Raw genomic sequence first — 12,541 nt, forward strand, 5'->3', positions numbered from 1 at the left:
CAAATAACCCACTGGTAAATTTACTGTACTTGGGTCTAGAAATCTGAGGCACTGAAGCATGGCATCATTAATCATAGTTTATGGTGATTATTAGTAGGCTTTTAATCTTTGTTTTCATTATAATTAGGTACAAGAGGTCAAAGCTGACTCTCTTCTAAACAACAATATTTTCAGTGAATGACTGTTTTTCTCTGCCTGCAATTTTCTCTCGCATATTTATAAGAGCATACTTGTCTGTGTTTTGAGAGAGCAGTGTCCCATGAGTTTTATCTGCTGATAAAAGCAAATGACAACACTGTTATTTTTATTATCACTAATTATTTTTATTACTATTGCAGTAACACCTGGTGGATCATTGTAACTTTAGATTCATGGTGTTAGCACATGCCTAAATTTAGGCAAGACACTAGTGAGCAACAGATAAATTAAGAGAAAGGAGAAGGCACATAGAGACAACAACAGCAAATCTGTGATGCAGTAGCTGAGCTCTATGTAGTACCTGATCTGAATTGCTGTATTTCTTAATTATATTTTCTCGCATGATCAGTAATTATCCAGCTTTTTGTAAGCATCACAGCACAACTAGTCCATGAAGGAAAGAGACAATGAGGGCCCAATTCAAATGCCCAAACAGAAATGTCTTTTGCCATGCAGGATCCCCTTATGCATTCTGCCTGTTTTCTAGTTGTAGTTTAGAAAATATGGGGCTCCCTTATGCCCTCTGTCATGTCTTCCAGTCTCTTCCAGCCATCTCTGCTCTATGCATTTATTTGATTATGAAGACTATCAAGATCTCCAGTCAGTTTTGTCTGACCAGCATCGACATGTCAGGTGGTATAAAGACCAAGATAAAGCCACCTAAATTTGGAAGTTTCCATTGGCATGAAGGGTCTCAGCTCCCACGATTGTCAGTAGAGATCTAGTCAACGTGGTTGACTCATCCCAAATTAGGCACCTGTGTTTGCTTAGCTTTTGGTTGTCTAAACATGGAAGCTTAGTTCCAGCTGCACTGATAAATGTCGTTAAAGGATTTCACTCCCAGCCCTAATCATAATCTTTTGATTAAAGTTGGGTAAAAAAAAAAAAAAAAAAAAGATCCTACAATAAGTTTAATGCCATTAAGGATGACTTATGTATATATTCACTATTCTGTTTGCCTGTTCTGTACACAACTGGTAAAGACATATTTTCAATTAATAATTAGAAATGTATTAAAATTCTTGTCTGCCAGTGACATTCAATACTTAAGCTTTGTGACACTCATCAAAAACCGACCTGTTTTTTTGTGGGCTCAAGTAGATCATGGTACTGTCTTCAAAGGACAAAAAGCATTCAAAAATGCATTTAAGCAGTGTTGTATCTGAATGAATGAATAAATAACAAAGCATATGGGGAACTCTTCTTTCAAAGCAAGTCTTCAGATTTTCTAGTTTTGTAAAATATCTTCAGAAGCAATGTGATGCATTTTATAACTATTGAATAATAATGCTATTAAAAGGTGACGAGAATTGGTCAGAGATAGAGCCTAGGCTGGTGTACTACCACCTCTTCTCGAGGACAACCTGTCCTTCCTACTAATGGACAAAAGGGAGATGTGATAACTATTCATGGCTCAAATCTGATCATGTTGGAGACCTGGGTAAGGTCCCTGGTATATCATATGGGAATGTCTCTGTGAACAGCTAAGGGCAAAGCAACAGTTATTGACCTACATGAAATATGATATTTGTGCTTCTTTACTGGAAAAAAAACCAGCAAACCCTAGCCTATGGACAAGCACAAGATAAAAGTTGGAACTAGAAAAAAATGGTGGGTATTTTGCTGGATTGAATTTAAAACCTCCCACTGCAGAGTTATGCATTCTGAAAATTGCCCTCCTTTATTTCATATTGGATATAAAGCAGGCTGCCAGAACTGTGGAGACCAGTGCCCAGGAAATGGGTTTGGGGAATACAGAGGGGCAGGAGAGATTTATTCCCGATGGGAGAAGTAAGAGGTGAAGAATCTCCTGAGAGCTTTTCTCTTGTCAGCTTCTAGTCCTTGGATGACTTTTCCTAGCTGATACTCGAGGGGGCCATACTAATTTAGTATGGTGTGATGATGGTATGTGAGTCATAGAATCACAGAATGGTGTGAGTTGGAAGGGACCTTCAAAGATCATCTAGTTCCACCCCCCTGCCATGGGCAGGGCCACCTTCCACCAGCCCAGGTTGCCCAAAGCCCCGTCCAACCTGGCCTTGAACCCTTCCAGGGAGGGGGCAGCCACAGCTTCTCTGGGCAGCCTGTGCCAGGGCCTCACCCCCCTCACAGGGGAGAATTTCTTCCTTATGTCCAATCGAGAATAGAATAGTTCAGTTGGAAGGGACCTACAACGATCATCCGGTCCAACTGCCTGACCACTCCAGGGCTGACCGAAAGCTGAAGCATATTTTTAAGGGCTTTGTCCTAACGTGGTCATACTGTGATGGGTTTTGCTATTGCAATGCTGTTAAACCTTTTGGACAGGGTGTCATTAGATTCTACAGATAGTGATGGACTACTCTTTGTCTCTGTCACTGTACTAACTGCCCACCTCCCCAGTGAGCTGGGATGGGAAATTGCATAAGAGATGAGAAAGCTGTAGAAGTCCTGGCAGGGAAATTTATTTCATTACAGGGCAGCACTGAGACTATTCCCTTTTAGGCCAATCCCGTGGGACCTCTTTTCTTGGCTGTTCTTCCCGTCATCACACAAACCTGTTTGTACACCTTCTGCATCTCAGAAGGTATTTTGCTGGAAGAGAGGAAGAAGACCTTCCTCCTCACATCTGCTCGGAAAGGCAGTTTGGGTATCACTGCTACAGCTCTGGGGAGAAGTCAGAGGTGTCATGTCACTGAGTGGCATAGGTCAGAGTCCAGCCTGCTCACATTGATGGAGGGACGTTACTACTGTGACAAATTCCACAAAATTCAAAGCTTGATAAAGCTGCCCTTCTTCACTGTTACTCTGGTTTTGTTTAGCAGCATGGTGGTCATCAGTGGCGGGAACAAACAAGTTTTTTTTGTTGCAGCAAATCAGTGGCAGCAGCTCATTCCATTCCCACCAAATGTCATTGCTAAAGAGTGAGGGAGAATGTTCTCCTGTGTCTCCATCAGTGTTTTTGGGTGTATTATACCATTAACGAATAATCTGTTGTCTGAAAAACTTCTCTCTACTGAAAGGACTATTGTTATTTCATACAGTGAATCAACAAGCTTATTTACGCCAGCACCAGCAATTTTAGGGAAGTCTGTATTTTGTGATGCCTTTGTCCTTAGTGATATTCAAAACTGGACTAGAAAAGACCCCTGGACAAGCTGCTGTAGCTGTCACTACTTTGAGTGGAGGGGTTGGACTGGAGTCCCTTCCAACCACAGCAAATCTGTGATTTTCTTTTAGTTTCAAAGCTACACCAGAAAACCTGTAATCTGGAGGTCTCATGAAGGTTAAAGATGAAAAAACTTTGATGTCTGTTTTCACCAGACTTTTTTCTCTGAATCAAATTACTACAAATGTTGCTGTAGCCATGATACCCTAAGTACATGTGCAAGCCAGAATTTATAGGGAAAACTAGTATTTGCTGCCTTAATCCCAAACCAAATGGGGAAGACCAAAATATAGTTTTCCTCCTTGATGCTGAAAACCATGTATATTGCAAGCTTTGTAAACCTTTTGGTCTTTTGACAGTATAAAAGTTTTCTTTAATATGTACAAGCTCATTAATGTCTTGCAACTTTCTGAAGATACTCTTTTATATTTAATTTATCTTTCCTCACCCCAGCACCTTGAAAATCATCAAGAACTCTCAATCCACAGCACTGTAACTAAATTCTTTTCTATTAACATTTTTCTCCTTTAATCATATGCTATAAAGAGTTTTACTTTCCCTTGGCAACTTTTAAGCTGTATAGATGTAGTCATTACCGTGAGTGATGACATCAAGCCAGGGTGACATGGTGCAATTGATTTTTACTAAATAATTATATGATGAGCTAGAAGAAGGAGTTTTATTAGTCTTAACTCATCAAGGATTGATTGGGGAAAAGAAAATGACCAATCGGTATATCAGGTTTCTGTGGGTATAAGAAAATAAGTGACAGCTGCAGAAAAGTCTATAAATCACAGAAAAAATTATGATAAAAATAAGAGCTATGAACTGCCCTTTAAAATTTCACTGGGTGGCACAGAAGAGCCTAACAGACCTTAGTCATTTATCTCCATTATGCTTGCGATCCTCTGAGAATAGCAAGGTTGACGAATGATGCCATTACATTCTTTTATTATTTTTAAATGGAAAGAAGATAAGGAGTGTTGTATAAGTATTACTTTCAAGTCATTAGAGGGTTGACTCTTCAAAAAAAAATCCTTGCTTTAGCCAATAAAACAAATAAAGTATATTTTGCTTTAGTCTTCTATAGGTAATATATTAAACAATCACAGTTTTGAAACAAATCTGCTTGTTTGCAATTTCTGCAGAAAAATAAAAGTATAGTACTGGGAAATATGTGTTTTTATTAATGCTGTGGGCCTTCATATTTCTTACTGACCTCAAAATACTCTGGAGTTAGACAGGAAGGACAATGACTTGCCTAAGACGTGTCTCAACAGAAACTCAAACTGTAGTATAATTGCTGCATAATTGCTTTAAAGGGGCAATTTTTTGTCCCAGTGAAATGCTGGGGTTTCAACCCCAACCCCAAGTTAAGGTTGACATCTGGGTGATCCCCCAGCCCTTCCCAAAGGGGGGTGAGTTTCCCTTTAGGCTCCCCCCCAGGGTGGGCCGGCCTGGCAGACAGAGCCATTGGGTCAGTGAGCCCCAGGGGTCCCGCAGTGAGTAACCCAAGGTCAGGTGTCCCACTGAGGGATAACAGCTGGGACCCCTGGCAGGAGGGGCAGTGTCTGTGTGTGAGGGGGATGCCCTGTGCAGAGTTCCCTGTTGGGGAAGGACCTCCCGCCTCCCTGGGACTGGGCTCCACTCAGGTCTGGCTTTTGTAAACGTGGGCTGTGTAGGGATTCAGTGTGTGGCTTCCTCGGTCTGATGTGTTTGGCTTGTTGACCTGGTTGTCTCCCGTCCCCTCTATGGGAGACTGCATTTCACTGGTTATCCCACCCATTGCTGGTCGTGCGGTGTCGTTGTTGGGGTCACTGGGATTGATGTTGATTATGTATGATCTGACTGACTTGTTTGTACCCCCAGCGCTCACCCATGTACTGACCCTTTTGTGTCAAATACAGTTTGGTCATTGGTTCATCTTTATGCTGGCTGTGTCCTTTATGCTAGGCCTGATAATAGGCAAAACACCCAGCTGAGAGGACACAGTAGTTTTGACAAGGTGTAGAAACTATGAAGGAAAAAGCACTGACCAGCTGAATAGAAGCAGGGATGATTCCATGTGTTCTAGTCATTCAAATCAAAGAAGAGCTGGTATTTACTACTCTGATGCTAAAGAATACGGGGGAGATGGAAAGTAAGTCATTGCCACCCAGGTGCATCAGAAGATATCAGAGTGTTGGTAAGAGGGCTTTTTAGAGATATTTCTTTGACAGTTATCTACATTTTGGCAACTAAACACTTTTTGTAATGGCAGTGTGTTTGTATCGTATGGCAATCTCAACCTGTGACTCATTCCTTTTGCAGGATCTGAGAGAGCATCACAGCTCCCTCTTCTCTCCATCTACCATCCTGTGGCTACAAATTCCTGTTTCATTTAAGTTAGAGCAAGTGCTTAGCTCTTGAGGGCATTTTTTTTGATTAATTGGTGTTCTGGTCTCTTCTGGCAGAGTGAGGAATTTTTATGTTCTCCAGAGTGGTCCAGGCTGAGAACCACTGAAGTGCTTTGGTCAGCCAAAGTGAAATTCCTAAATCTGATTCATGCCCAAGATCTAAACACATTTAGAGCTCCAGATGCCCTCATCCTCGCTGGTTCTCCAGAGACAAGAGCTTACAAGGACTGGCCAGTGCTCACACAGGCTTTGGGCTTACACTCTTTGGCACTGTGCAGCTGTATCCAAAACCATGTATTTTTGTCTCTTGCCAGAGAGGTGCAAATTTTATGCTTTTCTATCAGTTCTGAAATCAGCTTTCCTATCTACACATCTCTTTGACAAGAGACTTTATGGCTGTTCTCAGCATAGCAGCTGATTTTCTTTGTCTCGGGCATCAACAGCACATCCCAGCCTTTTGGCTCCAGGGTGTATTTGTTCCTGTTACTGTTGGATGTGTTGCCAGTCACCTGGTCAGGGAGACTGATATTTGCCTGTCTTGCACCACTGATGTTAGAAAAGTACAGCCTGATGAAATGGGGTGATCTTGCAAACCCTGGGCTGGCCAAGGGGGTTCTATTGTCAGGATCCTGAAGGACCTGATGTGAAGCTCAGGGTCTTGCCTCTGCTCTGAGCCTTCTTACACCAGATACAAATCACGTAAATCACCTAGACTTTGGCTTCCTCTGCATCACAGCAGGGACATTGGGTGAACCTTGAAACTCTGCCTGGTTGTCTGTAGTTACAGAGATTCAGATCAGCAGTGGGAACAAGTCCTCTGGGTGTGCTTTGTGATGAAGTGGACCAGGTCTGATGCTACATATAAGATGGTGTTTTGCTTTCAGGCCTCAGGAAACTTTTCTTCAAACTACCCATTGGAGAGAAATGGGCTTCAGATCACTCAAAGTGGATCTGCTGGTCATTACAGTTGCAGAGAAGGCTTTTTCTGTGTTATTTCATTCTATTATTGCAAAGTTTCTGAGAGAGTTGGTGAATTTCTTTCTTCCTGTCGGAGACCTGGTTTCTCAAATATTTTGTTAACATCTTTACAAAGCAACCTGGTTATCATCTCAGCCTAGAATGAAAAGGAGGTTCAGACCCTACTGACAGATTTCCACATACATTATATCCTTGAAGAAAAGAGTTATCTCCTGGTTTTTCCCCTAAATTCTATCCGTAAATTGTCAGGCTTTGCACAGAGAGTGACTTTAAGCCATCTTGCAGAACAGTTGTAGGAGTCAGCATTTTCCTGCCTAGAAGTTCCAGCTGCTCTGAAGATGTAAAGCTGATGTTCTGTAGGAATTATTCCTCCTTCCAGTAGTGAAGATTTAGACAAACCCGATTCACTGGTTTGATTTGAAATTAAAGCGAAATCATATGTATCTCTTAAAACTGGGAATTTGACACAGCTGAAAATAATAACTTTCTTCTCCTAGAGTGCAAATGTCTTAGTCTTTGTAGAGAATTTTTGTGGGAAATCTGATCCTGAAATGCATCCATTAGTGATAATAAATATTGCTTTATTCCATCCAATCCCTAACATCAAGAGCTTTGTTCATTTTTCTATGAAATGAAACAAAAATTGTGATGATTCAAAGCACTTCTATGTCTCAATGTTTTTGTAACATCTGATCAGTTTGCAGTAGATACTGGGTTTGAAGGGTGTTTAACAAATGTGTTTGTTCTCTTTAATTACCTGGGACCCAGTAGGCAAGGTGATTAACTTGAAGCCTGTAGAGTTTATTTGTGGTTTCAGTTGTATTATTATAAACTTAGAACATATTTCTTGACTTCAGTGGAACTGTTTTGGTGCACAGAAGGTCAGAGGTTGGTTTGTTGTCTCGACAGAGAACTTCTCGGTGTCTACAGTGTAGCTAGAATCAATGGCAGCAATGTTGACAATCCATTGTAAGAATGGCTTTTGATTTAGCAGTACACAATTATCTTCCACTATGTTTACCATCTTTATTAAATTAGTTATTTATATTTTTTCATTCTTATCTGAAACTTAATGTGTATAATTGTGGTGTTACATTTACACACACAGACAGAATGTCATGATAGACAAAATAAGAAAGACATTTCACAAATGGAAAGCTAACTACAGATGACATTTTGGAATTTTTAGATAGCCAGGCAGAGGTAATTTTTTATTTAGTAGACTCTCTTTCAGACAAAGACAAGGTTGTTAAGCTCAGTCATCCTACCACACTTATTTAGTAAATTGAATTTCTTGCCTTGTTTGCCACTCATTGAGTCAGTGAATCTCAATAAGTAAGACTTGCCAGAGGGTTTTAAAAAATCAGTTATGGACCCTTGAAGTAGGTTTTTACATGTGAGTTACTACAAATAACAATAGCAACAGTGGCAACTGGCTGTACACATGGAATTTATTTGGTTTTATTATCTTGTAGTCTTTGTGGCTTAGATAACGTATTAGCTACTTATTGTGGGAGACTTAGGTACAAATTGATTTAATTAACAAGTAAAAATAAATGACATTTTAGCTTAGATGATTGATCACATTACTTCAAAGAGTAGCTTTAATACTTACAGTACCTGTTCAGTGTTCTTCATAGCTAGTGGATGGTTTAACAGTGCCAGCCAACACTCGAGTGCTAGGAGGGGCCATTATTATTGCACAGTCTGACCTCCTCCTTAACTTTATGATTTCATCACGGACCTTGTACAGCTCTTTGAGCTTTGGTATATCTTTGGGGAAAAACATATCCTTGACGTGAAGCCCTCAAGAAAGGGATGTGGCTTTAGTTGCATTGTTCCAGTCAGAAATGCTCTTCGCTGTTTGAACGTTGCCTTATTTCCCATCTGGAGTTTGTGTACTTTGGCTTTCAATTGCTCTACTTAGTTAAGTGATTTTTGGCAAGACTAAAGAGCCTTATTTCTCAGGTTATTTCTCTATATACGTATTTGTAAATCAGAGTCAGTTCTCTTAACCTTCTCTTCAATAAATTAATTAAGCTGACCGCTTCCCTATTACTATGTAATGGTGGCACATGCATATATTAAATAATCTTGTTTAAGTTCTCACTCAGAGCACCGAGCACATGAGCTCATGCTAAACTCACGCTCTTGAAACGCATGTTAGCAACTGGCATAGTATATAGTGATCCTCCGTTTATAGAGATTTTTGTAATCTACTCCCTAGCCGGTTGTTAAGTAGTTTGTTAAGCAATAAATAGATTTGTAGAATGCTAATGCTTAAGCTCAGACATCAATCAGCATTAACATATCCTGGCAAAACTAATGCTTTACTGGCCTCTATTCATTTTATGCCTGACTATTCAGCAGCACTGGCTTTACAAGAGCATAACTTGCAAAGAAATGAGCAAAATATTCTCTGCCTTGCGGACCACGCTACTAAATATTGATGAAGAACATTGTTGCTATATGTAATGATGTAACATTTTAGCAGTTAAAAAGTAACCCAAATCATCATCAAAAAAAAAAGCGTAACGTTTTTGGGAATCATGTTCTCTCATGTACACTGTTTGCCACTGAATGGAGTTTTTGTCCAAATGCATCTTTTCGACTATTTCTGCATCTTTTCGACTATTTCTGCATCTTTTCGTTCATAAATATTTCAGCCAGATTTCATTTGTTTATTGTACTATCCATTAAACCGTTTTTCTGTTTCCTTGGAAAGTACAAGAGGGATAAAAGTTACATGTTTTAATGAGTAGTATGATGTTGGTAGCATCTTTCTCCCCCCTGGGTATCACAGGCTCTTTCTCTACCCTCTGCCCTTTGCCAGGGGGGTATCAGTTGGTTTTTTTTTTTCCATTTCATCTCTATAGTCCTGAGAGTTGATGGTGATCTTCAAAGGGGCTTCTGGTGTCTGGTGGCAGTCAGAAGAAAAATCCTGATTTTCCCAGTTTGTCTTGGCTTGTAGGCATTTGAGAGGAGTCTGCTTCTGAGTCTGGCTTAGAAACTCCAGATTTTCACTCACCCAAGTTCTTATACAACACCAGATAAACCCCCAAATTAATACATTTTATAACAGCAAAGCAAAAAGTTATGTTCTTGAATGCAAACTTGGGAAAAATGTATGAAAGACAAAAACTGCAAAACTGCACCTCCAGATTATTTTTAATGCTGAAGCTCCTCTCTAAGATTGTTGTTTGACTTTATGGAGTGATCTACAGCAAAGCTGGCTTGCAGTATTGCTGCCCGAAGGAACGGGAGTGGATAGTGAGGAGAGGCAGCAGTGCCTGTGGCCAGTGTGGCTGCCTAGGGCTGCGTAGTGCCAAACCGTATCTGGGCTGGTCGCCTAAGGGGATAGTAATCTCTCTGCTTTGGGCCATTATTTCAGAGTCACAGAATCATAGAGTGGTTTGGGTTGGAAGAGACCTTAAAGATCATTTAATTCCTATCCCCTGCCATTGACAGGGCCACCTTCCACCAGCCCAGGTTGCCCAAAGCCCCATCCAACCTGGCCTTGAACCCTTCCAGGGAGGGGGCAGCCACAGCTTCTCTGGGCAGCCTGTGCCAGGGCCTCACCCCCCTCACAGGGAACAACTTCTTCCTTAGATCTCGTCTAAATCTCCCCTCTGTCAGTTTAAAACCATTACCCCTCATTCTATCGCTACACCCCTGATCCAGAGTCCCTCCCCCCTTTCCTGCAGCCCCTTTCAGCCCTGGGGGGCCGCTCTAAGGTCTCCCCGGAGCCTTCTCTTCTCCAGCTGAACCCCCAACTCTCCCAGCCTGTCCTCACAGGGGGGCTCCAGCCCCCCCAGCATCTCCGTGGCCTCCTCTGGCCCCGCTGGAGCAGGTCCGTGTCCTTCTGCTGTTGGTGCCCCAGAGCTGGACCCAGCCCTGCAGGGGGGTCTCACAGAGCGGAGCAGAGGGGGAGAATCCCCCCCCGGCCCTGCTGCCCACCCTGCTCTGGGTGCAGCCCAGGACACAGTTGGCTCTCTGGGCTGTGAGTGCACATTGCTGGGTGATGTCAACCAATACCCCCAAGTCATCCTCCTCGGGGCTGCTCTCAATCCATTCTTTGCCCAGCCTATGTTTGTGCTTGGTTTGTAAGTAGAATTCAACTCGTATTTTCAGAAGTTGTACATGAGCAATTTCATACAACTAGTCTTTCGAAGGCATTACGTAGATCAGCAGTAAAGGGGCTAATCCTTGTACCCAAAGTACCCATATACGGTGTAATTTCAAGGAATTACTGAGTGTGTATGACTAGGGTTTTGTTTTCATAATGTTACAAATAAACAGTATTACATACTTTTACCATCCATATTGTCCACATATAGGTTGCAAATAGAATTTAGTAGATAATACATATATACCTTTGCTTTCTACTTCTCCCAAACTCAGAATATCATGAAAGGATTGTGGTTCCTAAGCACTGCTCACTCTATAACAGTACTAATGCAGCCAGGCTTTCTCCAAACCTCTCCTTAACATACTTTTTTATTGGAGTCCTCTTCGGAGCTCAGATTTGGGAGCTTTGTAAGACTCATTCCTTCACTCCATAACTAGTGGTGATGATGGTGGGAATGGATCAATTCAGAATTAATTCACCAGTACCTGCATAGTGGTCTTTTAGCAAGATTATTGCTTTGTGAATAGAGGAGAATAGCAAGTTAACTTTAAGGGTATTTTGAACATTTCTCCCTTTAAGATGTACTCCTCTAACACAAGAAAATTTTTAAGCACTCGGTAAAATCAACTTTTTTTTGTAACCATTTGCATGGTTCAAAACAAGTATTTTAAGAGTACCTTGATTACAGTAACTGCAGCTTGATTATTTAAGGTTTTACATCTGTATTTGACTACTGTGTGATGTACCAAAATGTAAAATGCTTAAATTTCATTTGCATGTCATTTAAAATGAGATATCAGTGCTGAATGTCTTCAGGACTATTTAACCAAAGAAAGGCTTGGACTTCCTAAAACTATCTACTGAGTGTGCCCATAAGAGACTGTGCTAACCCAGGTGTACGGAACCTCCTGAATTGAGGTTTGTTGAACTTACACCTGCAGCACAGTCGGGTAGAGAGGATGATCCTCATGGTGTGCTGTGTTTTCTCTCTCCCCAGGAATGAGACAAGGTAATGACTTTGGCACACAGTATCGCTCAGCCATCTACACGTTTTCTCAGGAACAGATGGAAGCTGCCTTGAGATCTAAGGAAGAATATCAAAAGGTAACTTTGGGCAGGGCATGGACTTACTTCATGTATGAGCAGAGGTCAAAGACATCACCAGTTTGCACAGAATCACTTCTTGTGCTGGGCATTGTTTCCATGTTGCTGCTGGAGCTCCTCATTCCAATACTCATATTTGCTTTAAATTCTAACTTTTATGAATGTTTTTTTTTTGTCTGTGAGTCATTTTATAACTATGCAGAAAGAAAAATAGTTACTTGTGCAGAGATATTTTTACTCTCTTCTAGAGACTTTTTTTAATGTGGGTATGCCAGAGCAGAAGCCTTTGATCTTAAAGCTACTCAAGCATATCTGGACCCCATTCTCTGAAGAGCGTACCCAAAATCTCAGACCCAAAGAGTTCTTGAACGCTGGGGGAAAGTCCTGATCAATATTTGAGCTTGGTAACTCAGGATCACCCATCTGCTGCTTATAAGATGCTTCTATCAAGGCATTCCATAAATGTCTTTGATTAAATGTGACAGCCCGTGACTTAGTAAGACTATTTGTTTTGACACTAGGATTTGTGTGAGGGAAGATCGAACATTTCACTTTCTATACACAGTCCTATTTTCAGTGAAGATGGAT

At 41.2% G+C, this 12,541-nt stretch overlaps 1 protein-coding gene across 1 annotated transcript in view; it reads left to right on the plus strand.

Annotated features, from left to right (window-relative positions):
* The window catches only part of MSRA (methionine sulfoxide reductase A), a 290,882-nt gene that overhangs the window by 185,205 nt on the left and 93,136 nt on the right, over positions 1 to 12,541 (plus strand). The window contains exon 5 of the mRNA XM_074895458.1: positions 11,847 to 11,953. Within this exon, the coding sequence (XP_074751559.1) occupies positions 11,847 to 11,953 (107 nt within the window). The remainder of the gene's footprint in view (positions 1 to 11,846; positions 11,954 to 12,541) is intronic.

Source organism: Athene noctua, chromosome 1 (genome assembly GCF_965140245.1).
Source record: "Athene noctua chromosome 1, bAthNoc1.hap1.1, whole genome shotgun sequence".
Taxonomy (NCBI): Eukaryota; Metazoa; Chordata; class Aves; order Strigiformes; family Strigidae; genus Athene; species Athene noctua.